At 33.8% G+C, this 27,171-nt stretch overlaps 1 protein-coding gene across 7 annotated transcripts in view; it reads right to left on the reverse strand.

Annotated features, from left to right (window-relative positions):
• The window catches only part of CNTLN (centlein), a 236,875-nt gene that overhangs the window by 9,589 nt on the left and 200,115 nt on the right, over positions 1–27,171 (reverse strand). For 3 of the 7 annotated variants that reach the window (XM_054689416.1, XM_054689415.1, XM_054689414.1), the window contains exons 20-26: positions 24,790–24,887; positions 23,044–23,170; positions 21,337–21,474; positions 20,596–20,781; positions 16,063–16,140; positions 5,691–5,876; positions 2,397–2,474 (exon numbers count right to left, since the gene is read on the reverse strand). In XM_054689416.1, the coding sequence (XP_054545391.1) occupies positions 2,397–2,474; positions 5,691–5,876; positions 16,063–16,140; positions 20,596–20,781; positions 21,337–21,474; positions 23,044–23,170; positions 24,790–24,887 (891 nt within the window). Of the gene's footprint in view, positions 1–2,396; positions 2,475–5,690; positions 5,877–16,062; positions 16,141–17,694; positions 18,371–20,595; positions 20,782–21,336; positions 21,475–23,043; positions 23,171–24,789; positions 24,888–27,171 lie in introns of those variants that run through there. The other 4 variants (XM_037494596.2, XM_037494597.2, XM_054689417.1 and 1 more) reach the window with 2 other exon arrangements.

The raw sequence follows: 27,171 nt of genomic DNA on the forward strand, positions 1-27,171 counted from the left end.
AAAAAGATGTTTTCTATTTTACAGATTTTTCTCTTGGGTATAATGATAAAGTGACATTCAAGTGCAACCAATGAAGTCCCTATGTTTTTTTCTCACAAAATTCAAAGACATCAGCAAAACCACCTATGTCAGTAATAAAAATAAGAAGTCTTTGACTTTTAAAATGTTATCATACTGTCACAGTGGAATAAAATTAGCTTGAAAAATGATGTAAAGGCACATGATGTACTTCATTATGTATAACAGCAACAACAGCGGTTTCCCAGTGTTCATAAAGGCTGCTCCATTAAATTTACCTCCAGTCAATAATTAGGAGTCCACAAATAAACCTGGGCAATTAAATCAATACTGCCAGGCAATTATATTCCAGAGTCCGGGCTCAGTGGCACAAAAAGGCACTATATCAAGCTGCAGTATTAAGTGGTCTAATGCCATTTTCAACAGGATTTTTTTATATACTAACTGGACAGAGTAAGCATACATCCAGATAATGTAGAATGTACATATACATGTGCACACATATGTATTTGTATATACACATATATGTATATACACATATACACACATGTGTTAGTAAAAAAAAATCAGATCCAGTGTTTGTTTAATTTTAGTAAAATTTGCTATTTATCCATATGGATCTTTTTTGTTCACAACTGATAAGTTTATATTAAAAGGTCATATTTACTAGTTGAACATTTTATTTTATTTTATTTTTTTATTTTTTTTAAGATTTATTTATTTATACAAGCACTGGGTACAGTCAGAAGCGCAGAAGGGTGAGAGAATTCACCAGAGCCAGAGAAGAGAACAGAAGAGGCAGACTGACGAAATACACTGCTGAGGGGAGCAGCGGACGTGGCAGGAGAGGTTTGCGCGCCATGTGGGACCCTCGCCCACAGCCAGGGATCGAACCGGCGCTGCAAAGGCTGCAGGCAGCTTCGCAGCCCAGCGCTCAACAGCTGCGCCACCAGGGGAGGCCCAAGTTGAACATTTTAAAAGTTCATTGAAAAGTTTATCTTTTTCAAGCTGAAAATTATACCCCAAAACAATCATTCCTGAACTTTGTGTGTCAGACACTGGGGTATGTGCTAACTAATGTGCTAAGTAACCATGTGCTAAGCATGATTAGGAAATGGTGGCCTTTCATTTCAAAAGCAAGTCATTACCATTGAAGGCTTTGTCTAGCACCCGCACAATAGTATTTCAGCAACTTTAAGCAAATAAATGTCAATCACCTATGACTATTTAAATGATTCTGGATAAGATTTCAAAAATATTTCAAACTGACTGGTATTAAGGCTATGAATAGTTCACATATTATTTACTTATTCTTGACTTCCCCAAAAGTATAGATACCGTTATTTGCTAATATGAACATAAAATAACTGCTACTTAGAAACAGTTACAAAGACCTTCCAAAACTCACCAGACAATAGTAATTTTGTTTGCTATTTTGAGAAGTATGTTTTAGTTGCTTAGATTCCAGTTCATTTTTAAAATAGACAATTAGGTTGAGCAAAAAGAACTGTAATGCAAAAGTTTTAGAATACATTACATGCTGTCAGTGATGTCAAAACAAAAGCTGGCTATGACTAGAAAAGCAGGGCTCTCACCTGCCAATAAACTGCCCTTGATCACTTACAAGAGGGGCACATCCCAGCAGACTGCATGTGTATTAAAAAAATACTTGAAAGGGAAGAAAAAGTATCACACAGGTCACAGCAGCAGTCTCAATAGACCCCTCAGGGATTTCAACTCGTCTTGGCCTTGTCATCCTCTATGCAGCTTTCCACTCGGCCCAGAAAATGTCGATAGGAAAATGTTTGAGGGGCCTCTGGTGGAAATTTTTTCATTCTTTCTGCATTGACAGGATGCCAAATCAATATTTACTTCCCACTAACAAGCAGCTCGAGGTCTCAGTAGAAAATATTGTAGAGAATGCGGGAAGACACAGTAATAAACAGCTGTCTGGCTGTGAGGAAAACATGAATTGACTGGAAACAGGTCCATAGTAAAAGGTCACTGAAACCCATGAACTCCTCAGGTGTCCATATCAACAACTAACTTTAAAGACACATAATAAAGAATCTCTTTTCCTGAGAGGGCTGAGAGAATGGATCCTTTTCAGACTAGCAAGCATACAGGCTGACTCAATAATTTAATTAATGCATTTGCTAAGACCCATGTTGGCTCTTTCCCAAGGCATTTGTTTCATTTGTTAAGTCCAAAAGAACAAATAGAGGGTTAACTTTCCTCTCTATCTACTGGAGTACTTCTTTACCTAACAGAAGTAAAATAATGTGTAAGTGTGTACAAAAGTTAGAAATATGGTAAAAATGGAAGGCTTGGAGTTATCATTTGGAAGTTTTAGTATGAGGAACAGAAAAATGAAATACCTGTCCTTCAAGCAGTTTCTGAATGTATAACAGCCATTCCTTGTCATGTTCAGCATCTATCCTTGTCCTTTCCATCTCCTAAAGGAAGAAAACACGAATACTGGTGTAAATTGCATTTATATACTATTGATCAGTTATTAGATACTGAATCAAGCTAGAGATATATTGGTAGAACTGGATTTTAAAAAGAGCACCATGTCCTATCACAGTAGAGAATATTTAAATCCGTGTTTTTAAATATTTAATTGATAACTATTTACATATATGTGGGAGATAAAGCTATATTTCTATACTTCCCAATATAAATCGGGAATATTTTATCACTGCTTTAATAGTGGAACTCAAGGTAGGACCGAGGTGGAGGTGAACATGACTAAAATAAGGAGAAAATTAAGATGGTGCTGTATGAAAAATCATCTACAAGTGACCCTTAGAAGGTAACAAAGATAATACAAAAAAATCTGATTTGTTTATAGATAAATAAGGAGTAATTATTATAAACAGAATGTTTCTAGGCAGGGCCCTGGTGTATTTAAATGTATGATTGTTTAAAATATTCAAAGGCTTATTCATAGGCAAGGAGTAGTCCAACTTAAAATGTTAGGAGTCACTAAATATCTTCAACTCATTAACTATGAAAGTAAGATATTTCTGAAATTACAAGGTATTCACACATGCGACTGGTTATTCATTTAAAACCAAGATTCAGTTTATAAGAAAATGGACTTTTTAAAGAGGGAAAGGTTTGGAAAATGCTTGTTGGAATTTCCTACATGTCAGGTATCAGGCTAGGAACTTCATACAGACCATCACAATTTTTTACATTAATATACTAGAGTATGATGCATTTCAAAGAATGTATGCCAGGTGGTTTGGGTTCTGCTTGTGTAAGTCACTCAACTCTTTGAACCTCTGAAAGATGCAAGGGTCAGTCTAAGCAAGCTTGGCTCTACAATTACACTTGGTAATATGTTAAGGTGCACTGATCCTTCTCAGGACAGTATTACTACTTACGTCCTTTTACTTCCAGGAGGATTTCCATTGGAGGTTGTGTGGTATGTGTACTACAGTGCTGTGTGCTCTGCCTTCAGGCTGCATCTACGTAAAAGCCAGGGTGACATTTTTTTTTTTTTTCCCACAGAAATGTGCCACCTACTCTGGGACTAGAGACATCCTTTTTTAATTCATATGTGCAAAGGGGACTACTATTCCTAATTTGTCCATTCGGAGGGAGTGTTTTTTTCTATTTTGCAAACCTATGGAGGATATCTTTTGAAGCTGCACAAGATGGTGGCCCTATTTTCCAGAATATGTATTTGTACTAGTGCACATACATGCACAAATATAAAGGATTTTGCTATTTTTTATTTTTAGCATCTTCCTCTTTTATGTAATGGTCAAAATATTTGCACTTTCCCATTAATTAGAGGCTGCCTGTCTCTTACCTCCCTCAGCTCATACATTCTTCTTCCCACATCTTTCCTTTCTTATCCTGGATTGTAACTTTTGATATGAACAGCCAATGTTGTAACATCAAGTTCAACAGTTTCTTTAGTAATTAATTTTTTTATTGAGGTAACTTTGGTTTTCATCGTTGTTGGTATTTTGGAAGTATAAATCCTTGACTTGAGGTGTAGTTACTGGTAGTACTCCAATGTAACCCACAATCCACCACCACAGTCCACTGTGCTTCTTCCCCATTTTTTCCTCACCCTCCACAAGCCTCAGTTCTGTAGTCAGTTTTTAAGCGTTAACTTTTAAGTTTGTCTTTATCTGAACTTTGTTTGTTTTCTCTATCCACATATAAGGACACCACTGATTAAAAAAAAAAACCAAAACATTTAGGTAAGAGTGGATCTAGGCATCAATCTTAACTTTCATTACATTTCTCATTACAAACCAACAAATTTTAGTCAGCTGCCCATAGTAAAGTATAATTAACACTCTTGCCAGAGATACTATTATTTCTTGTGTGCCTTATATGTGATACTCCATCTGGAAATATTCCTGCAATTCAAAGTTCAAATTTCCCTAGAAAGTGAGACATTGTGGCATGGGTACTGAAGATAATTCACTATTACTGTTCCACAGGATAGAAATGATCTCTGAGGATTCCTTTGACCTCTTTTCTAAGAATTGTTAGCCATTTCAAAACCTTTGCAGGTTGTAGGTCTGCTCTACTCCAGAAGTTCTTAGAGAAGCTAACAAGGGCTGGAGGAAGTTCTTATACAAACATTTAAGTCTCTCAGTTTATTGATTCATTGAGCAAATGCTTACTGGGAAGCTAATATCACCTTTTTCTATTTAATCTTTCCAAATGATAAATTCTAATTTCATGTATTAAAGTTCTAATATTCATGTATTAAAGTTCAGAGACTTAATAATAAAACAGATTGAGTATATGCCACAGAAGACTATATAGTGAGATTCTGATGTTTATGAGTCAATAACTTGGTCAAAAATAACTGGCTTTCCCCGAAGGGGAAATGCTACAAAGACCTAAATTCACACAAATAGGAGCATTTTAATCAATTTGAAGTAATAAATATATATATTTTTAATTTTATTAACAGTAATTTTGAATATATCTAGGAAAACCAATAGATTTACTACTATTTAAAACTGTCATATAGGGGCTCTCCCCTGGTGGTGCAGCGGTTGAGCGCTGGGCTGGGAAGCTGCCCGCAGCCTCTGCAGCGCCGGTTTGATCCCAGGCCGCCAGCAAGGGTCCCACATGGCGCGCGCAGACCTCTCCTGCCGCCCGCTGCTCCCCTCAGCAGTGTACTTTGGTCCCTCTGTCTGTTCTGCTCCCTGCTCTGGCTCTGGTGTATTCTCTCACCCTCCCGCGCTTCTGACTGTACCCAGTGCTTGTATAAATAAATAAATAAATCTTAAAAAAAAAATTCTTAAAAAAAAAAATAAAACTGTCATATAGAAGGAAATAATCCTCAAATCAATGATGACCCAGTTTAACCAAATCCATTCACACTCAATTAAAAATGTTAGATATATAAGATATATGATTAAGATAAAGAAAATGGAGGGGACAGGAACTGACTTAAAACAAGCAGCTCTAAAGGATATATGTTTTTTTGGCTTATTTCTATATTTCATACTTAAATTACTTTTTTTTAAACTTAGTTCATGTATCTTTCATTGACACATGAATAATCTCACCTTCATTAAGATTATCTTAAAGATGAAATTCTAAGAATTAGAATAACAAATAAACACCTATGGTTAAATTCAATGTATAAAAATCCATTTATTGATAAATATTTTAAATGATCTTACCATTTCATCTTCTGTGTCCAGTATTTCCTCTAAATCTGATCGTGAAATGTTAAGGATAGAAGCTGCCAAGGTCTGTGCTTTATGGGTTGAAGTTTTACAAGCATCCTGGTTTTTCTGCATTTTTTTAAGCTCTCTGATATGTCGCCTTACCTGATGGACATCATTTTGTAATTCTTTGACCAAAGCCTGTAACACATTGGAAAGAATGTGGGCTCATATGGAAGTCATAAATGAAGATAAAGTACTCATAACTTAAAAATGTGAAGATGATACCAAATCACTTTTTATTAGCTTTACTCTGATTTATTTTGGAACATAATAGATTTCTCTTTACTATCAGTATGCAAAAGAGTTCTCCTAAAGGACAAATTAACCAACTTGCTGGATTAACCAAAACCCTCCAATTTCTCTTTCACATTCACTAACTGATTCTTAGTAGTTCAATGCTTGCAGCAGATAGACTATTTTTCATCATGCCAGAACACAAATACTACCACCAGCTGAGCTGATATGAGTCAGTTCCATTTATTTTGAAATGTCTGTAGATGAGTGTTAACAGGTAGGTTACCTGTTAATTCATTAATTGTTAATTCATTATTACATAAGCTGTTGATATAGGCTGACAGAAATATTTGTTTCTATTGATTAAAATTGGATTCGAAGTGCTTTGGAAGAACTTTATAAAGACAAATTGGATAAAACTTCATTTAGATATTATGTAAGCAAAGTAACAATAAAGGGTTGAAAAAAATCATAATCTTGGATTGCTTTATAGTAGTTTTTAAGTTATACCCTGGAAAATTAATAAACGATAACATAAACCACCCTCTTTGTGCGTAAGAAAAGGACAGCTTTTTTTTGGGTGGACAAAGCTCTGGACCTAAGTGCCTAGTTAAGTGAACTGAGAGTAAGCTAGCTAATATTTAGGCTGTTTTTAGTCTTTTGCCAGGAAACAATGTTACAACAAATAATGATGTTCACATACACATTTTTACATCTCTAGGATATATCCCCAGAAGTGAAAATGCTCTACCAAAAGGTGTGTATAACTATAATTCTTGAAAGTTATTTAATCCTGACCCTCTCCCAGAGAGTACCAACTTAGACCTCCACAAAGAACTTATCAAAGGACTTGTTTTACCCCACATAATCAAAACACCAATCTGGTATCAGTGTTGTCTTTTTTGTCACTGTGTATTTAAGTTTAATTTGTTTAATAAAAAAACAAAGTTGATTGTCAATGAGAATTGAAATAATTATATCTTTGTCATCTTTTTGCTTTTTTCTTAGTGATTTATGAGTTTATATATTAGGAACTTATATTGTCTGTTATGTATATATGTGACAGTTATTAGTGTTATGTCAATGAAAAATTTTTTTTTCATGAACTCAATCTTCCCCTCTCACTTTGAATTTAGTGATATTTATTAAAAATTTTGTCACATTGAGGTATATTCATTTTCAAATCATGATTTTTTTCTGATACTGTTTTTACTTTTCATTTTAAATGTTTTATCCCCTTACAATCATTTAGGCAATTACTACATAAAATCATATTCAGATGTCTCATCACCACTTATTAAATAATCCACCTTTCTCCCACTGATCTCATATATATTTAGGTTAGTTTCTGGGCTTTCTATTTTGTTCCACCTCTCTTTTTATTAATTTCATAACATTTTAACTTGTGTGGCTTCATAATAAATGTTAAAATTAACATCTGGTAGGGCTATCTCCGTCTTCTTACCCTTCTTTTTCAGACTTCTTGGTAATTTTTGGTTGTTAGTTTTCCATATAAACTTTAGATTCAGCTTTTATATGTATATATACATATATACATTTCACCTAGGTTTTCAAATTTATTTGCACAGAGGTGAGCTAAGTACACATATAAATTTGTATATCAGTATATTTAATTCATAATATAATATTTTCATCTGCTCTGTAGCAACTTAACCTACATTGAAACTTTTTTTCTTGCATTTACTTTTCCTGTTTCCTTCATTCTTATTCTAGTGTATTTGTATAGATACTGTGCTAGTTCCTTTTTCAGGACTCAGTTTTTGTTTTTATGAGGAAAAGTTTTTTTTTAAATTTTATTTTATATAATTCTTACATCATTTTTCATCTTTGCACAATGTATGCATTTTCATTTTGGTTATATTCCCCATATATATGATTGAATTTCATATATAATGAAATTATATATGAATTGCACCCCAATTGCACCCCCCCCCACTTACTTTGACTCTAGTCCTTCCTCCCCTTGCCCCTCCCTCCCCCCCTCCCAGTGTGTCTCTGGTTTATAGTTGCTTGCTGATTTTGCTTTTTACTTTGTATTGATTAGTCTTTTTCCTGGTCCCTTATTTAGGTTTTCTAAATTCCTGCTATGAGTGAGACCGTCCGGTAGTTTTCTTTTTCTTTCTGGCTTATTTCGCTGAGCATGATCCCTTCCAGTGCCATCCATGTTGCTGCAAATGGCATGTGTTTATCTTTTTTGAATGCTGAGTAATATTCCATTGTGTATATGTACCACATCTTCTTGATCCAGTCATCTATTTTTGGGCATTTGGGTTGCTTCCATAGCTTAGCTATTGTAAATAGTGCTACTATAAACAAAGGCGTGCAGGTACCCTTTGGAATTAATGTTTCTGTGTCAGGACTCATTTTTGAAGATAAGTTTTTCCAAGATCACCAAGCCCCTCCCCTAAGAAAAATCTTGCTGATTATTGTATTAGAATCATATTAATTTTTATTTGGATTACATAATATTTTAGGATATTGAATCTTCTTAATCAAAGGCCATGGTATTCCCTTCCAGTTGTTTAAGACTTCAGAAGGATTATTTTTAAGTTTTAACTTTAAGATCTAGTTTATTCCTGTGCAGTTTACTTTTATTTTTGGTTGTTGTTGTTGGTTGTCTCTCATACTGACTTTTATATGTAAATATGTATCTTTTATATGTAAATATTGTTGATATATAGTTAGCTTACTAAAGTTTCTTATAGAAATTTTTCAGCTATTTCCTCATTCATTTCTAGAAATTCAATCATATTTGTAAATACAGATAACTTCATCTATATTTTTCCAATTTTTATACTTCCTTTTCTTAAACTATACATTCTTCATGAACAATACTAAATAGTAATATTGATGGACATACTTGATTTATTCCTGATTTTTGTGGGAGTCTTACTTCCTAGGAAATACTTTGCCAATTTCAGAATATGACATATTTTCATATACGAAGAAATATTTTTTAATATATCAATGAATGATAGTTTGATATATTTACCATAATCTCATTTTATTTTTATGTCTTTCAAAAATGGATACCAAATTATCTTAAATCCATTCTAACAAAGAAATTGTCATACTGCTCATCAAAATACTGTATCATTTTTACATTCCATTCAAAAGCATGCAAGAATATTTTTCCAAAGAATCTTGTCAATTTTGGGTTTTATACACCTTACATCTTTAAAGATCTTTCATAACTTCTCAGATGAATATCCAGTAGACAAGAAATTGTTTATTTTTTGCTTGTGTTACATTTCCTGGATTCCCAGTGAGACTGTACATCTCTGTTTGTTGGCTATTTGTGTTTTTGATTTGGTGAATTATTTTTATTTGTTCTTCCTTCTATTGGGCTATTTGTTTTTTGTTCACTGATCTGCAGGAATTCTTTATATAGCCTAGATACTATTTTGTCTGTTATATATATGCAAATATTCTCTCACACTATCACTAGCCTTTCAACTTAGTATATAGTATCTTTCCCCTACAGTTAGGTGTTTTTAAATAATTAGGTTTTTTAGTTATGTCCTTTATTGATTTTAGGTTTTATGCATAGATCATGGAGTTTTTTCCCCCCATCTCAAGATAATGAAAATTTGTGCAATGCTTTAACCATTTTCTCTTTTACTCTTGGATTTTATATCAATGCATAACATGTGTGCGTTATATGAAGTATATTGCTAACATTTTTATTTTCTGAAATGACAGTAACTTCTCCAGTGCTATTGACTACTAGACCCTGAAGGTGATTTGAAATGCAAAATCAAATTTTATGTTCTAAATTCTCATACATATGAATCTATTTTCAGAACTTCCTATTCTGTCTCAATGCTCTATGTATTCACCCCTGCATCAATTATGATGTTTATTACAGCTTTATAGCATGTTTTGATGCATGTTAGAGAAAATGTTCTCTTTCCATTCATTCTTCTCCTTCCTTGGCATCTCTACTCCTTTTCTCTTTTAGTTTCCTTCCTCTCCCCCCCTTACTTCCTTCTGAATTGTTTTGTCAGTATTTGAGACTGCACTGACATTTATATTAACTTTGGAATGAACTCACATTTACAAAACAAATTCTTCTTTTATCTAGTTCTGGTTTATGTCTTTTAATGTTCCACAGTCTACTTTTTAGGCATCCTGCATTTCTTGAAAGGTTTATTTCTGGATATTTAATGATTATTTTTATTATGTAAATAGAAATTTTAAGTTTTCAAATGTTATTACTTGTAAAGGCTATTTTGTACACTGACCTTATTTTGAAATCCTTATTGTTCTAATAGTTAATGATTTGATTTTTTAAATTTTCATTATCTAGGTCCATAAATATGTCTTTGCTAATCACAGTTTGGTTGTATACTTTTCCATAATTACATATTTTCTTGTTTATTTACATTTCCTAGGCCGTAGTGGAAATTCTTTTATTGTTGCCCAAGAAAACTGACGTTTAATGTAGGTTTCTGAAAGGTATGTTTTATCTTATATGTCATATAAGACACAGGTGGTTGGTTATTGTTTCAGTGGCCACAAGTAAAAGCCAAATAAGATAGAAGAACAGGTATTCCAAAGTTATATAACAACTCCATATGCTGGGAACCCAGTTTCCCTTCTATGATTTTTCAGTCTGCCCATTCTAAAGATATTGCTTTTTTTCTTCTTAAGAGTCTAAGATGGCTTATCATCACATCTATCTTATTGCAAGTAATAAAGGGGTAAAGGAGGAGGGGTGGACATGTGCCTTCATTTTAAAGGTACTATGTGAATAACATATTTTTACCAATAACATCTCACTAGCTGGAGTTAAATGATTCATAATAATATGCTTCAAAAAATAAATAAAATATGGGCCTCCTCAGTGGCGCAGCCTCGGCAGCGCCGGTTCGATCCCCGGCTGCTGGCAAGGGTCCCACATGGCGTGCAGACCTGTCCTGCAGTGCCCACTGCTCCCCTCAGCAGTGCACTTCTGTCCTTCTGCCTCTTCTGCTCCCCGCTTTGGTTCTGGTGAATTCTCTCACCCTCCAGCGCTTCTGACTATACCCAATGCTTATATAAATAAATAAATAAATCTTTAAAAAAAGACACTGATGAAAGAAAATGAAGCTACAAATACATGAAAAGTTATCCCATGCTCATGGATCAAAAGAATTAATGTAAGTCATCTATAAGTCAAATGCAATCCCTAGCACAATCTCATTGGGATTTCTTATATAAACAGAAAAAACAATCCTAAACGACCTTGAACAGTCAAAACGATCTTGAGAAAGAACAAAACTGGAGGTAAGACACTTCCAGATTTCAAACTATGTATAATTACTACAACTCAACTGTAAAAATTCCAAATAATCTAATTAAACAATGAGCAAAGGCCTGAAAAGGCATTTTTCCAAAGAACACATATAAAAGCCAACAAACACATGAAAGGTGCTCAACCTTGCTATCATCAAAATGTTAATCAAAACCAAAAACACAGTCCCATTTTTTATGCATCATTATTCACAATTGGATCGATAAAGAAAATGTTACACACACACACATACACAGAGAATATTATTTGACCACGAAAAAGGGAGGGAATCCTGCCATTTGTGACAGCATGGACTGATCCTAATAGCACTATGCTAAATAAAATAAGTGAAGACATAGAATGAGAAGATGAGAAGAATATAATGTACAGCAGAGTGACTATGATTCACAATACTGTATTGTAAACTTCAAAGGTGCAATAAGAGTAGATTTTAAATGTCATCACCACAGCAGCAGTAAGAATAACAAGGCAATTAAGTAAAGGATGTGCTAACTAACCCTACTGTGGTAAAGATTTCATAACATATGTGTGTATCAAGTCATCTTTATAAACCTTACACTAACACATTATATGCTAAGTATATCATAAAAGCTAGAAAAAGAGCAGAAGAAAATCAGAATTAAAAAATAGAGGATTAACAATTGTACATATAGAAATAAAATTACAATGCTCCACAAACGTTCTCATTATAGAAGCAAAAAATTTATATGCCCAAAACACTTTACTAAATCTTACCAAAGAAAGTATATATTAATAATTATGATTTAAGCTTCCAATTAATTTCTATTCTGTGGTTATTTATTTCATATCTAATAAAAACCATTGAGATGATGGAATTTGGCATATGACCCTCAAATACAAGCATATTAACAAGTCTTATCAGGGTTAAATCAAACTGAGCAAATACTTCTAGAAATTTCCCTTGTGTGTTTTATTCCATTATTAGGAGAATTCAAAGTCTCAGCCCTGCCACATATATCCAGCCCAGATGCTCAAAGCACTTGATTTTACCCCAGGGCAAAATTCCATACTCAGGATTAGATCTAGAACAGATGGCTACTCCACCTCTTCTATAATCTGGCTGTGCCATATGAATAAATGAAAAGACTAAAGGGAACACAGATTCCACAACAGGGCCAGAACAAACATTATTACTATTAATACTACTAATAATATTTATTAAGTACTTTTGTGTACATAGTACCCTAATAAGTTCTGCATAGAATGAGTCCTGTTGATCATAACATTTAACGTAGGAACTAAGTGCATTATTTAATTATGCTCATTAAGGAATGTGCATAGCTCTTGCCTTTGCAGAATCTTCAATCTAAGCAGTGACTATGTGTCCAGGACAATTCTTGAAGCAGATACAAAATCAATTTTTCAAGAGTTTAATGAGCCCTATTACGACTCAGTATTCTGAGGATAATGAATGGCAAAATCCCTTCCCTCAGATTAGCTACAATCTACTTGAAACAAAAACAAAAAGGCATTTAAAGTGTTAATTTATGTGGCACTTATAATAAATACTCAGGAGATAAATGAGAGCCAGAAGAGGACAATGACAACTACTAGCTGATACTTAGATAGCATGTGGGCAATGTTTTGTGCTTTATCTATGTTAATTTACTTAAACCCTTGCTCAGATATATTCCATAATTACATCATTTTACAGATGGGGAAACTGAGGCATAGAGGATTAAGTCATTTGCCTGAGATTATGTAATTAATTACTGGCAGATTAGGTCTCTTTCCTCTAACCACAGAGTAAAGGACTAATGAAAGAAAGAGGAAACCACTGAGATAAATCTGAAAACTTTATATCAAAGGGCAAGAGGGAAGGGTATGTCAAACAAGAACTTGGGCAAAGTCTGGAATGAACACAAGCTCTAATAGTATAGGCAAAAGTTAGAGTCATGGGAAATATTAGATTCTAAGCAGGTCAAATTATGAGAGGTCTTAAATTTTTTAAAAGGTGGGAGTTTAATTCTAATGCAATACAATTAGTGTTTGATATGTTGGCAATTGGTGGCATGTTGCTTCAGAGGGTGACTTCTGATCATTCCTACCTAGTGATAAGGCTAATAAATGTATAAGGAAGATAAAGATGATGGTCATCTGGTACCTAAGAAACAATAGCCCAGTCTTTCCCAATATTTCTGGTTTGGCACAAATTTGCTGGTGGCCTTTTATTAGAAAAACAGATTACAGAGAGCTGAAGTGGTACCAGTATCAACTACATGTTGGCCCTAAAACACAGTTAAGAAAAGCAAATGTCAAATTACCAATAGAAGTGATGAAGCTGCCATTAAACAACAAACTGATACATGTTTCTACACAGATTCAATTTATAAAATACAATTTATAAGGCAGTATTTTAAAAACCGTATTATGCATAATTATCACCTAATTAACTTATCCGTGGGCCTCATCAATATAAATTTTAAATCAATATGAATTTTCATTAAATGCAATATAATCAGATGATTACAGTACAATCTAAACACTAAACTGAAATAAAATGGAAAAGTTCTGAAAGACAATTAAAATTTGCTTATCCAGAGGTATCTTTCCCAATTTTATAACCTTTAATATGTTACTGAAATTCAAAAGTTATGAAATCACATCAATCCTGACTTTATTAAGACATTTACTCATTATTGGTGAAAAATATGAAGGACTAATTTGTCACTGTTGAATGACTAACTAGAGGTTAGATACTCATTTTATCATAAAATATCATTCATGTGACTGTATCAAGAAGATGTGGTAAATATACACAACGGAATATTACTCAGCATTCAAAAAAGATAAACACTTGCAATTTGCAGCAACATGGATGGAGCTGAAAGGGATCATGCTCAGCGAAATAAGCCAGAAAGAAAAAGAAAAATACTGGATGGTCTCATTCATTACAGGAATCTAGAAAACCTAAATAAGGGACCAGGAAAAAGAATAACTGTAAGAAAGAAAAAAATCAAAATCAACAAACAACTATGAACCAGAGACACACTTTGGGGGGGGGGAAGGAGGGACTGGGGTTAAAATCAGGGGGATGCAATTGTATGGGGAATATAAAAAAAATAAATTAAAAAAATATCATTTATGTCCTTGATCATAAATAAAAATTAAAAAATAAAAAATTTTGTTTTTTTAAAAAGAAAATTTTTGCTAAACTACTTTATGTGATAAAGTACAACCATTACATTATCACAAAAGTCATGACTCTTTGTTAAGACTATAATACTCAGATATCTAATTATGAATTTCATTCTTCTATTTGAAGAATTTCTGGTTATAACTTTTTTTTTTTAAAGAACATACTCAAAGAATATTTCAGGAGTAATAATTAAGTTCTAAGTAGATCTTATAAGTGTGTATTTTATCTTCTATCTTGGCTAAAAATGCAATCAAATGCTAAGTAGAATGTAAAACAAGAAACAAAGGCTTACAAAACTAAAATTCTTAATAAAAGTGATTCTAAATTATAAGTAAAATAGTGCCATGATTCTACATTATAAATATTGACAATGTTCAATGGAAATACTTATCACAAGTTAAACAGTGAAACTATTCAATAAGCATCTGGAAGAAAATGACATTTTAAATATGGAAAGGTAAATTAGATTTACTAAAATTAATACTCTGCAATCATTTAGGGTCCTCTGAGACAAACAATATTGGTTTGAATTTACACCAGTTGAAACCTTTGTTAAAAAAGATAAAATGTTTTATTCTATTCATTTTGTAGATATTTTTACGATAAGAAAACTCCCAAGGTATCTATAATTTTCAAAGAAACAAAGCAAAAGATTTGTTCCCAATGGAGTACCATTAACACTAGAATAAGATGCTGTAAGCTCCTATTTGTAGGGCTTCCCTGGTGACCTAGGAGTTGTCTCAGCACTATCACCCCTATAGCCTGAGTTTGATCCCTGGCCAGGGAGCTAATCCACATGGTACAGCAGACCTCTCCTGTCTCACCTGCTGTTCCCCTTAGCAGCCTGTTCTGCTCCTCACTCTGGCTCTGGTGAATCCTCTCATCCCCCCACACCTCTGGTCTACACGCCAGTTCTTTCTTTTGTTATTTTAAAGATTTATTTATTTATTTATACAAGAACCGGGGTACAGGCCAGATGCACGGGAGGGTGAGAAGATTCACCAGAGACAGAATGGGGAACAGAACAGGCAGACTGATGAAATACACTGCTGAGGGGAGCAGTGGGCACGACAGGAGAGGTCTGCCATGCCATGTTGGACCCTCCCCGGCCAGGATCCAACCGGCACTGCAGAGGCTGCTGAAAGCTTCACAGCGCTGAACTCAACTGTCTGCACCACCAAGGGAGGCCCTACACTCCAGTTCTATACAAAAATAAACAAAAATTTTAAAAATGCTGTAAGCTCCTAATTTTAGAGGAATGAAGAATATGGCATATTATATATATTAATATTCATTCCAATTTTATATAAAATTCAATTATTTTTCATATTATATTTAGTTTATAAGCACAGGGCAGTAATTACTTATACATACAATCATTAGCTAATGGAAAAAGTACCTAAGGGAGTGAAGCAATTTTAAAATATTCTAAGTGTTGAGTATCTTCTCTACAGGGGTTTTAGAGATTCCAAGCTATCCAATAAATCTACAGAGGGAAGCAAACAAACAAAAAAATACTAATTTGAGGGACTCCTCCCACAATATGGTGGAATAGGGAGGTATTGATAAATCTCTCTCCTGAGTACAGCAAGGAAGAGATAAATCTTACTCACAGGAAATTTCACCAGTTCCTCACTGGCAACCAGGGACGGACCCACGGATATTCTGCTCTGAGGCTGGTGGTTCATTTGCTGTGGGAGTGGAAAAGGGAGAGGCAAAGGGAGTTGTGGCTAAGACAATAGCCATGCAGTGAGAAAAACAAGCTAGGGAATGTACACAGACAGTGTGGCACACAGACCATATGTGGTGAATGTTTTTGGTAAATCTTTTCATTGGGGGGAGTACAGACATATATACACACAGGGGTTGGGACTGATGGTTCAGTAGCAGACAATCAGGCTTCTGATAGTGTGGGTGGCAGAATTCCCTCCCTCTTCCCTGCTGGGAAATCAGAAAGAGACATCTGATGATCATCATGATAGGGAATGGCAAGGAAGTTGGGCCCACGAATTTGGGCTTTATGAAGCAGTAAAAAGTGCTTGCTTTGGAGAAAGGAGCGAAGAGACAGTGTAAAACACTCCACCTCAAGTAGTCTTTTCTTTCCACCAAGACTGACACCAAACCTTTGAACTACAATCTCCCACTGTACCAGGGTAGTGCCAGGGAAAGGAGAGGTTCCAGGTTCCCTGTCCTACCCATAGGAGGCAGAGCTGAGAAGGAGAAGCTGGAGAGGAAAATGGAAGAAGGAAGAAAGATGGCAGAAGCAAGGAGGAGACCTGAGGAGGCACATGGAGCAGAGACACATGTGAAAAGCTGTGTTTGCTTCGCGGCCTTGGACTTGTATCAGGGACTTGGGGGACATGGAAGAAGACACTTGAAACAGATGTGGGTGACAGACCTATGGGGAGGTTAACAATGGAAGCATTTATCTTGATTTTGATTTTGCTCTTTTCCCTCCAGACTTGTCTGGCCCCTTCTGCCCTTTTCTTATAGTCCCACCAGAAAGTGCCTTAGACTTGTGGCAGGCTTTTGGGCCTCAGTGATCGTGCTTTGAGCCAACCCTGTTTGGCTGGGCATTTAGCCGTGAGGGGATGGGTAACATTGGGTGTTTCATGCGAAAACTATTTTATCTACTCTTTCCCTTTTCTTCTCTTTATTGCACGCTAATTTTATTAAAGTTCCTTTCCATACTACAGTATGTTTTGTTTTGATGCAGTGGATGGCAAAACCTACTTAGAGCAGGCAGGTTTGGGGGTTCCAGGGTGCCCCTCACCTTGCCCGGTAACACCACCTCTCTCTCACCTGTCATAATGAAAAGCAAAGAAGATACAAAAGTAGAGACATAGTGCCTCAACTGGTAAAAAGCAAGTAAGGTAACACACTTGCCTAGGAAACAAGGAACATCTAAATAAAAGATAGAAGCTGAAAGATAAAAGAAGTCTAGAGACCTAAATAAAGGGCACAAATTTGAGGATCTAACAGGAAAGTATGTTAGAATAACAATCATTAAGAAGCTCAATGAGTACCTACAAGGGCAATCAAACACAGAAAGGTGCCTTCAGTATCTTAGAAAAGAGAACAAGGAACAGAAAGAGTTCTTCACTAAAGATACTGATGGCTATTAAAACACACACACAAAAAGATACTGAATGAAATGAGAACAAATATGGAAATATATTAAGCAGACTTAAGCTGACAGAAAGAAAATTTCTAAAATCAAATATACAAATTTATAAATGACCCAAGTGGACAGAGAGCGAGAGATAAGATTTAGAAAAAATGAAGAAATGATGAGGAATTATCAGATGCCATTAGAAGAGGAAATGCAAGGATACTTGGTATTCCAGAAGGTGAAGAGAGAATGAAGCAGAGATGCTATTTAAAGAACTAATAGCTGACAATTTACCAAACCTAAGGTAAGAATTACACATGGATGTCCAGGAAGGTGAAATAATACCTAAATTTCCTAAATACAAAACAACCTTCACCAAAACATATAGTTAAGCTATGAAAAAAAAGTACTTATAAAAATATAAAAGGCTGTTATAGGAAAAAAAGAATGTAACATTCAAGTGCATCTCAAACTTTTATCAGATTTCTCAGCACATACTCTCCAGGTTAGAAGACATATTTCTACGTCATACTATTTTTTTTTTAAAGATTTATTTATTTATACAAGCACTGGGTACAGTTAGAAGCGAGGGAGGGTGAGAGAATTCACCAGAGATGGAGTGGAGAGCAGAACAGACAGAGTGACGAAGTACACTGCTGAGGGGAGCAGCGGGTGGCCAAAGAAGTCTGTGCGCCATGTGGAATCCTCGCCCGGAGCCCGGGGATCGAACTGGTGCTGCAGAGGCTGTGGGCAGCTTCGCAATCCAGTGCTCAACCGCTGTGCCACCGGGGAGGGCCCTATATGTCATTCTAAAAGAAAAAAAACTACCAGTCAAAAATACTTTATCTTGTAAAATTATCGTTCAAATATGATGGAAAAATAAAGATTTTCCCCAAAAAAGCTAATAGAGTTTACCACCACAGACCTGCCCTACAAAGTAGTGTTAAAAGAAGATTTTCTGAGTGAAAAGACAAAAGAACACAAAATCCTGTGCAAGGTGATAAACAGTAACATGGAATCAAAAGCATATATAAAAATAATATGATAAAACAGAACGTTGAAGGGAATGAAGAAAAGGACAGAATCTGCATAGCCAAATGATGATGAGGTGATACCAGCACAAAAAAAAGACTATTATAGGTATAGAAAGTTTGCTACAAAGTTCATGGTAAGCACAAAACAAAAATCTAGAATGGAGACATGCATAATAAGAATTGATGAAACTGGGCCTCCCCGGTGGCGCAGTGGTTGAGCGCTGGGTTGCGAAGCTGCCCGTGGCCTCTGCAGCGCCAGTTCGATCCCCGGCTGCTCCCCGGCCACCAGAGGAGGGTCCCATATGCCGCGCAGACCTCTCCTGCTGCCTGCTGCTCCCCTCAGCAGTGTACTTCGGTCCTTCTGTCTGCTCTGCTCTGGCTCTGGTGAATTCTCTCACCCTCCCGCTCTTCTGACTGTACCCAGTGCATGTATAAACAAAACAAACAAACAAACAAACAAACAAATAAAACATGCCTCTATAAAAAAAAAAATTAAAAAAAAAAGAATTGATGAAACTAAGAGAGCCACTGGCGAAAGCCATCCAAATGAAAAAACAGACACATGGAAAAGAAATAATAGAAAGATAAAAACGAAAGGAAGAATAGCAGTAAATAAGCCTCACATATTAGTAATCAACCTAAATACAAATGGTCTAAACTTAACAAATAAAAATGACATGTTTGATTTAAAAATGGAAAGCATAATCCATTGATACAAGCAGTCAAGACTTACCGCGCATCTAAAGACAAACATACACTTAAAGTCAAAGACTGGAGTAAGGTATTTCAAGCCAATAAAACAGAGAAAAAAGCAGGAACAGCTATCCTCTTGTGATAAATTACTCTTTCAGTCAAAAAAGGTAATTAGTAATAAAGACAGGTATCATACAATCACCAATACATCAAGTTGTGACTTGTCATCAATATTTATACACACAACACAGGTGCACCTAACTATAAAAAACAACTTTTAAACAAACCTAAAACAACTCATTGACAGCAACACAATAATAGGAAGGATTTCAAACACCATTTACATCAATGGATAGATCATCCAGCCAGAAAATAAACATGGCAATAATGACTTCAAATAAAATAATGTCATAATTTATAGATATTTACATAGCCTTTCATCACAAAAGAAATGAATACATATTCTTCTCATGTACACCTGAAACTTCTCAAGGATCTAGCCTTGCTGGGACATAAAACGTGTCTTAAAAATATATCAAAATTGAAATTATATCAAGTATCTTTTCTGATCACAATGGTTTAGAGTCAGACATCAACCAAAAGAAGAAAACTAGGTAAAACACAAACACGTTGAAACTGAATGAAATGCTTCTGAATAACCGCTGGGTCAATGAAGAAATCAACAAAGGAATAAAAAATTATAAAGATTTTCCAAAAAACCACCTATTTTTAGTTCTGTACCTGTCCCTTTCCCATCATCATCAGCTTTGGTGCTTCCTTGTGTAGTCAGTTCCTGGACTTCTCGGGGGTTCTTCAGTCTTCAGACCATTTCAAGATGGTATGCCCTTTGCAGGCACATTAGTTTGTCCTCCTACTGCTCTGCTAAGCCATTAATCATCCCTCTACTCTAGACAGACTGTGGACTGCGGCACACATGACCCTTAGTTTCAATGAACATGGAGCAAGTTTCCGGTTGTTCTTGCTTAGGTGATTTTTTGAAAGGAGAGTAGAGCAGAAATGACTTAATTCTTTCATCTTAAACCCCATATTGATTCAGTGACTAATAACTTTTTATAACTAAATTGACATTAAGACAATAATATTAATAAGAAAAATTTTAACTTAACTATAAAAATAAATCTTTTAGATAGAAATCTTGAAAAATGTGACAAGTAGGGTAGGGAAATGTTTTACGGCTTAGAAAAGTAGAAAAAAACTAGAGTATTCCCCAAACTACCTGAAGCAGGTCAATGATTACGCTGCCTGAAATAAAGTGCTAACATTAGTAAATCACAAATAATTCAAACCTTCACAAACATGGTGAACTCTTCCACTTTCTCATTGGCTAAAAGTAGTTTCTTTTGTGCACCTTCTAGGGCCTGCTCACTCTGCAATGCTAATCCTTGAAGATGCTTAGATGCTGCTGTTTCAATTTCTGCCAATGCTGATTCAGTCTCACTTACTTTTGATATTAAGAGATTAAGTTTGAGATCCTGCAAAAGACCAGTAATCATAGAATAAAAAAAAAATTCATAATCAGGTTTGGAAGAGTTATATATGCCAAATAAACAGTTTCAATACTCTAAATATTCATTAACTTTATTTGGGTAAAATGATAGCTGTTTTAATTTACTTCAAAAAAATGACCTGAGTGCCTACTTTCATCTCTTTATGAGCTTTAAAAATTGCAATTTATTAAAAACATGGAAGTTATTTTAGACCAAAGGCTCCGATATAGCTAAGAAATATTTAATTAGTTTATAAGTTTAGGTAAATCCAAAAAATTTATATCCATTTGTATAAGTGTCAGTTCTTAGTATGGTTTATTTATTAGATGTTATCAAGTCAAACAAAATCTACTTCTCTAACACAACACTTTTGCTAAACAAATTCTTAGTATTTCATGCATAGATGTAAATGTTTTTTGCAGTTATCTGAAATATTTCAATAGCTTATACTGTTATGGGGAGGAAAAAAATGAAAACTTTAGAAATGAAAAAAATGTTATATTCTAATTTAATGCATTCTAAAATGTCCTGAAAATTTACCTTTTTTTCTAACTCCTCTTTAGTTTTTTGATACATCTGTTCATACTGTGACTTTTCTTTTATAGCAACAGCAAGTCTTTGCTTTAATGAATCAATTGAAACCTTTTTGTTAGAACATTCTTCAGTTAATGTCTTCACCTACAGTAGAAGAATAATGATAATTATTATTGGTAAAAAAAAGTAGGTAGTATACTATAATAGTTTCAACAAAAACCAAATGAATACGTTAATAAGTCTAATTTCATTTATTTTCTCATAGATGATATCAAATTTAAGTATGTTGTTTGCAGAACTCATTTCATGATAGCAATTATAAAAATTGCTGATTATGAAGTTTTTATTCTAAAACAAGTCAAATTATGGATAATTAGAAAACTTTCCATTGTACTCTCCAATATAATATATACTTTTTAGGAGAAAATTAAAAATATAACATTTATCACACATCTGAAAGAATAACAGAAAAAATAGTTTTTCTTTTTCTGTTAATGCAGTAAAGATATATAATTACTCATACAGGATTTCAAGGCTTTATCTGAAGTGAATATTGAAGTTTAAAAATAAGCACAACTTAAAAGATAACATTGCAAAAACCTATGGAAGTAATTAAAATTTAGGCGTGTATGTGGAAGAGAAAGAAAATTCATGTGCATTTGTTTTTTCCTGTAAATGCTTCTCTTTTAAATCCATCTGAGCTAATACTTACTTCTTTTTTTTTTTTTTTATCTCCAACAAGGAAAGTCAGGAAATGCTCTCTCCGGAGTGGGTAACATTTAGTGAATGCCAAAGCACAAGCTGCTTTATGAGTTGTGCAAATAGCACAAAAAAGATCTCTTAGTCAGCAAATTACTGATTTCTATTTTGGGATCAGATATTATATAGCTATTTAAAATGAAACTTTCTTCCTAAGTATACTGAATTAAGTGTATATAAGGAAAAAATATACTTTTAACAAATTGTGTTAAGTATACTTTTTAAAAAACTTCTGATAGCCATTGGTTATCACTTTCATAAAAAATGTTTGCTTCTATCATTATAAATCATAGTTTACAATGAAACCAAATGCTAAATAAAATATAGTTATGCTAAATAAAATATAGTTATTTATCACAGGAATATTAAAGATTTTAAAGATTAAACTTTATGACCTTCTCATGGTATATTTATAAAGAGAATGTATAGCTATATCATATATGAGATTTTTAGAATCTAGAATTTTAAAGTAAATGATGCAATTTTGAGTCCATAATGTACTTATGTAATAGTACATATATGTCCAATGACTATTTTCTATACATTTATTAAGACTGAATGCTCAGGACCTCCCCGGTGGCACAGCGGTCGAGCTCTGGGTTGTGAAGCTGCCCGCAGCCTCTGCAGCGCCGGTTCAATCGCCGGCTGCTCCCAGGCCACCAGAGGAGGGTCCCACATGGCGCGCAGACCTCCCCTGCTGCCCGCTGCTCCCCTCAGCAGTGTACTTCGGTCCTTCTGCCTGCTCTGCTCCCCGCTCTGGCTCTGGTGAATTCTCTCACCCTCCCGCGCTTCTGACTGTACCCAGTGCTTGTATAAATAAATAAAATAAATAAATAAATAAATAAATAATAAATAAATAAACACAGAACTTATTTAAAAAAAAAAGACTGAATGTTCAATTGAAGGAAAAAAATACATGAGGAACTTTTTTATATGAAAAATAAAGGTTGCTACCTTTTTTTCAAGACTTTCTAACATTTCATTAATACTCTCATTACTTTCCAAATTTACTTTTTGTCGAAATTTCAAGTCTTCTATCAAATGTCTTTTCATGGTTATATCCCTCTCCATTCGAGACATTCTTGAAAGAGAAAAAAAAGACGTTTTTATCAAGAATGATAGAAAGTACTTTAACAATGAAGGTATCTTACATGTTATCCAATGTTATAGCTACTTTTAATGTTCTGCCTACTTTTAATTTTTAAATGACATATTAATTAAATTACAAATTAATAAAATAATTGCATAGAATCCAATATTGCTCTATTAATAATGTGAATACTTCTAAAATATACAATCCAATTGTAACTTGGCAATTATAGGGCTGACTATGCATTAAAACATAAAAATAAAAGAGCTGAGAAATAGTAATAAAATTTATGAAAACAAAATTATTATATTTAAATTATCAGAAGGGAGGAGAGGCCAAATTGGGAAAAAGAGGTCAATGGTATGGTGAAAGTTAAAACTGAATTTTTAGCAGAACTTATTGTAGTATATACATATGTTGATCTCAATGATGCACACCTGAAACTTATATAATGTTATATAACACAATACTATTTCAGTAATTTAAAAACTGCATTCTAGTATTGCTTGCTAGGGAAAACCAAAGTGATATTTGTAAGAAACAGTTCTATACTTTAATAAACAAATGTAAAGTCTTACAATATTATATAAAGACACTAAAATTAAGCACAATAGCTTGTAATTTGGAATTAAACATCAGTTGATAACATATTAAGTATAAAATGGTAAATGCAATATTACTACTGTTATTATTGCTGTAATAAGAATAATAGTTAACATTTGAACACTTACTATGTTGCTATATTATATACTAACTCGTTTGATTATTGTAAAAACTATGAATTAACACTATTAAATTGAGATGCATAATTAGCAGGTAGAAGAGCCAGAGTTCAAAGAATGTTCTTTTTGGAACTCTCATTGTTAAACAATTAAGCAAGAATACCTCTTAATCTAGAAATAAATGTCAATTTATTAAATTAATCAATCTTTTTGTCAAAATGTCACTTTTAAGTGTTCTTCACTTATATTGTGACATACATGTATGAATATGATATATACATATTTCTATATCTATAAATTATATATACATAATGTAAATGATTTGAACAAATAAGTCAAATTATTTTAATATATATAGATCTTAAATAATAGACGAAAATTATATCAAAACATTTTATAACCTGTAACTCTAGTATAGCTATAAAAGACCCAGGAAAAATAATTTTGATTCAGTGAGAGAGCATTTTAAGCCCCTTTTCATAGTTATACATATAAAGTAAAAATTTTCATAACCACTTAGTTATTTTAAATACAGATAATTTCACTTTAAATCAAATGTAAGGATCAACTTACACATATATGTTTGGTCAAGTAATTACCACAGTCTAAAGTTTATTGTTTATGACCATTAATTTGTATTTATTCAAAATTAAATGTTTAAGATGGAAAATCTAACTTTAAGTGTGCTTATTATAATTAAAAAATATTAATTAGATCCCTATCAGACATTCTATATATGTAATATTCCTTAAACTTTTATCAAAACATGAGCTAAGGAAGGAAAACTTAATTTGTAACATGTTGTCATGTTTTCTTGGAGTGTAATGGCTAATAGAATTAACTGCCACTAGGTGGCACCAAATACAATGGATAAAAATAAGACCATACTTTTCCTGCATTTCCTTTATGTGCTCTTCTTTTGTTAGGAGTTCAAATTTCAGAGACTTCACATTAGATGACTGTTTAGTGAGTTCATTAGTTGCATTCTAGAGTAGAAATACACATAAATTTCAATATATCTTTCAATCCTGTATTAAAGCAGCATGAAAATAAATGACATTATCATGTAGAATAATAAATTTGCAATATTTTAGGTTATATAAAATGAACATTTTAATATTTTTAAATGTTTTATTTCATATGTTCTAATAGAAATTCTGTGGTATACTAAAATTCCTATGTAACATATCAAAACCATAGAGGAACACAATTATTTAACAACTGCAAAGAGTATACATTCAAATTATTTTAATGGTTTAATAAGATAACTTGAAACTAATGCTGGATTTACTAAATAATTTGTAACAGACTAATTTGGTCAGATATATGCTACTTCTCTTCATGAAAAGGAGGAATCCATTTCCCAGACTTTTGAATCTGTACAGGCCTGTGATTGGCTTTGACCAAAGCAATGTGGCAGAAATGACAACAGGAAAGTTCTAGATCTTGGGCCTAAATACCTTAACCTATTAAAAACTTCTGTGGAATCTCTTGCAAGTACTATAGAGGTAAGGCCACACAGGGCCTACTGAATCATAAGAAATGACAAACTGCTGTTGTTTTAAGCTGCCATGTTTTAGGGTAGTTTGTAAACAATAAATAACTGACAGAGAATGTTTTCACTATTAAGTACTTTCTTACTTGAATTATTAACAATACTACTTATTATCAAAACATTTACACATAAATATTTGTTTTTCAAAGGAGCACAGCTCTGTGGTATTTTAAAGCTTTTCTTTATCTAACTCCTAGTTTGGTTTCTCTATATCCAATATATTAGTGACACCTAAGATCAGTAGTTCAAAAATTACTATACTTCATTACTGATGGGCAAACTGAACAATAACATGGTACATACCAAGACAAATGCTTTCAGTAATCAGAAAATCAAAAATTCATCAATATAAATCAGAGTGCCATTCAATACTGATTATATGAAGAACTACAAATAAATATAAATAACTGAAGGATTTATCATTTACAGGAAAGAATTTATATGTTTATTATTTTATTACTTGTGTATATAAACTTGGGTATCTCAAGGATCTATGTCTAATATGGATAAAAATGAGGATACAGAAATGCACATGTACACTCTAATCATACTGAATGAATACATATACCCGTGAAGAACACTGATCTTAGAATTTACATAAAAATTATAATACTAATTGGATAAAATAAAAAGATGTATATAGATCTTTAATAAATTCTCATTCTAAGTTTTTCTTAGTTAAGCATAAAAACATCAACTAGAAATAAGCTATTTCTTGGGAAACCATTATATGAGCAGTTTGATACTCTTATGGGCTAAACTGTGGCCCCTCAGAATTCATATGTGGAAGTCCTAATTCTAGGTACCTCAAAATGCTACTTAAAAGAGGGAATTAAGGTACAATAAGGTCACATGTGTGGGCCTTAACCCAATATGACTGATGTTCTCATATGAAAAGATTAGACTACACAGACTAAGAGGCAATCAAGTAAAGACATGGTGAGAAGGTGGCCAACTACAAGCAAAGGAGAGAGGCCTCACAAGACACCAGACCTATTGATACCTTGATCTTGGACTTTGAACCTCCCCAGAATTATGAGAAAATAATTTAAGTCATCCATTCTGTGGTAATTTGTTATAGCATCCCTAACAAAGTAATAAAGTATCAAAGCAGAAATTTGTAGTAGGGAGTCTTTTGTAATAAAAGGTACCTGGTCTTCTAAGATATTTCTGTATTAAAACATGAAACAAAATAAAACAAAAGATTTATCTTTTCTGTCACTATTGCAGCCTGGTCAATGTTCTAGGACTGTAGTCTGGATATGGACAATGCCACTTTTTTTTTTTTTTTTTAATAGAGGCATGTTTTATTTATTTGTTTGTTTGTTTGTTTGTTTTGTTTATACATGCACTGGGTACAGTCAGAAGCGCGGGAGGGTGAGAGAATTCACCAGAGCCAGAGCGGGGAGCAGAACAGGCAGAAGGACCGAAGTACACTGCTGAGGGGAGCAGCGGGCGGCAGGAGAGGTCTGCACGCCATGTGGGACCCTCCTCCGGTGGCCGGGGGGCAGCCGGGGATCGAACCGGCGCTGCAGATGCTGTGCGCAGCTTCGCAACCCAGCACTCAACCGCTGCGCCACCGGGGAGGCCCTGGACAATGCCACTTTAAACTATTATAACCATGGTCTAAATTGCTGTAGGCATTCTTACCAGTTTTACCCTTGTGACTCACAAAATCATCCAAAGTGAAAGAGATATGCATATGGATAACAACT

Source organism: Talpa occidentalis, unplaced genomic scaffold, assembly GCF_014898055.3.
Source record: "Talpa occidentalis isolate TD23 unplaced genomic scaffold, MPIMG_talOcc4v2.1 talOcc4.7, whole genome shotgun sequence".
Taxonomy (NCBI): domain Eukaryota; kingdom Metazoa; phylum Chordata; class Mammalia; order Eulipotyphla; family Talpidae; genus Talpa; species Talpa occidentalis.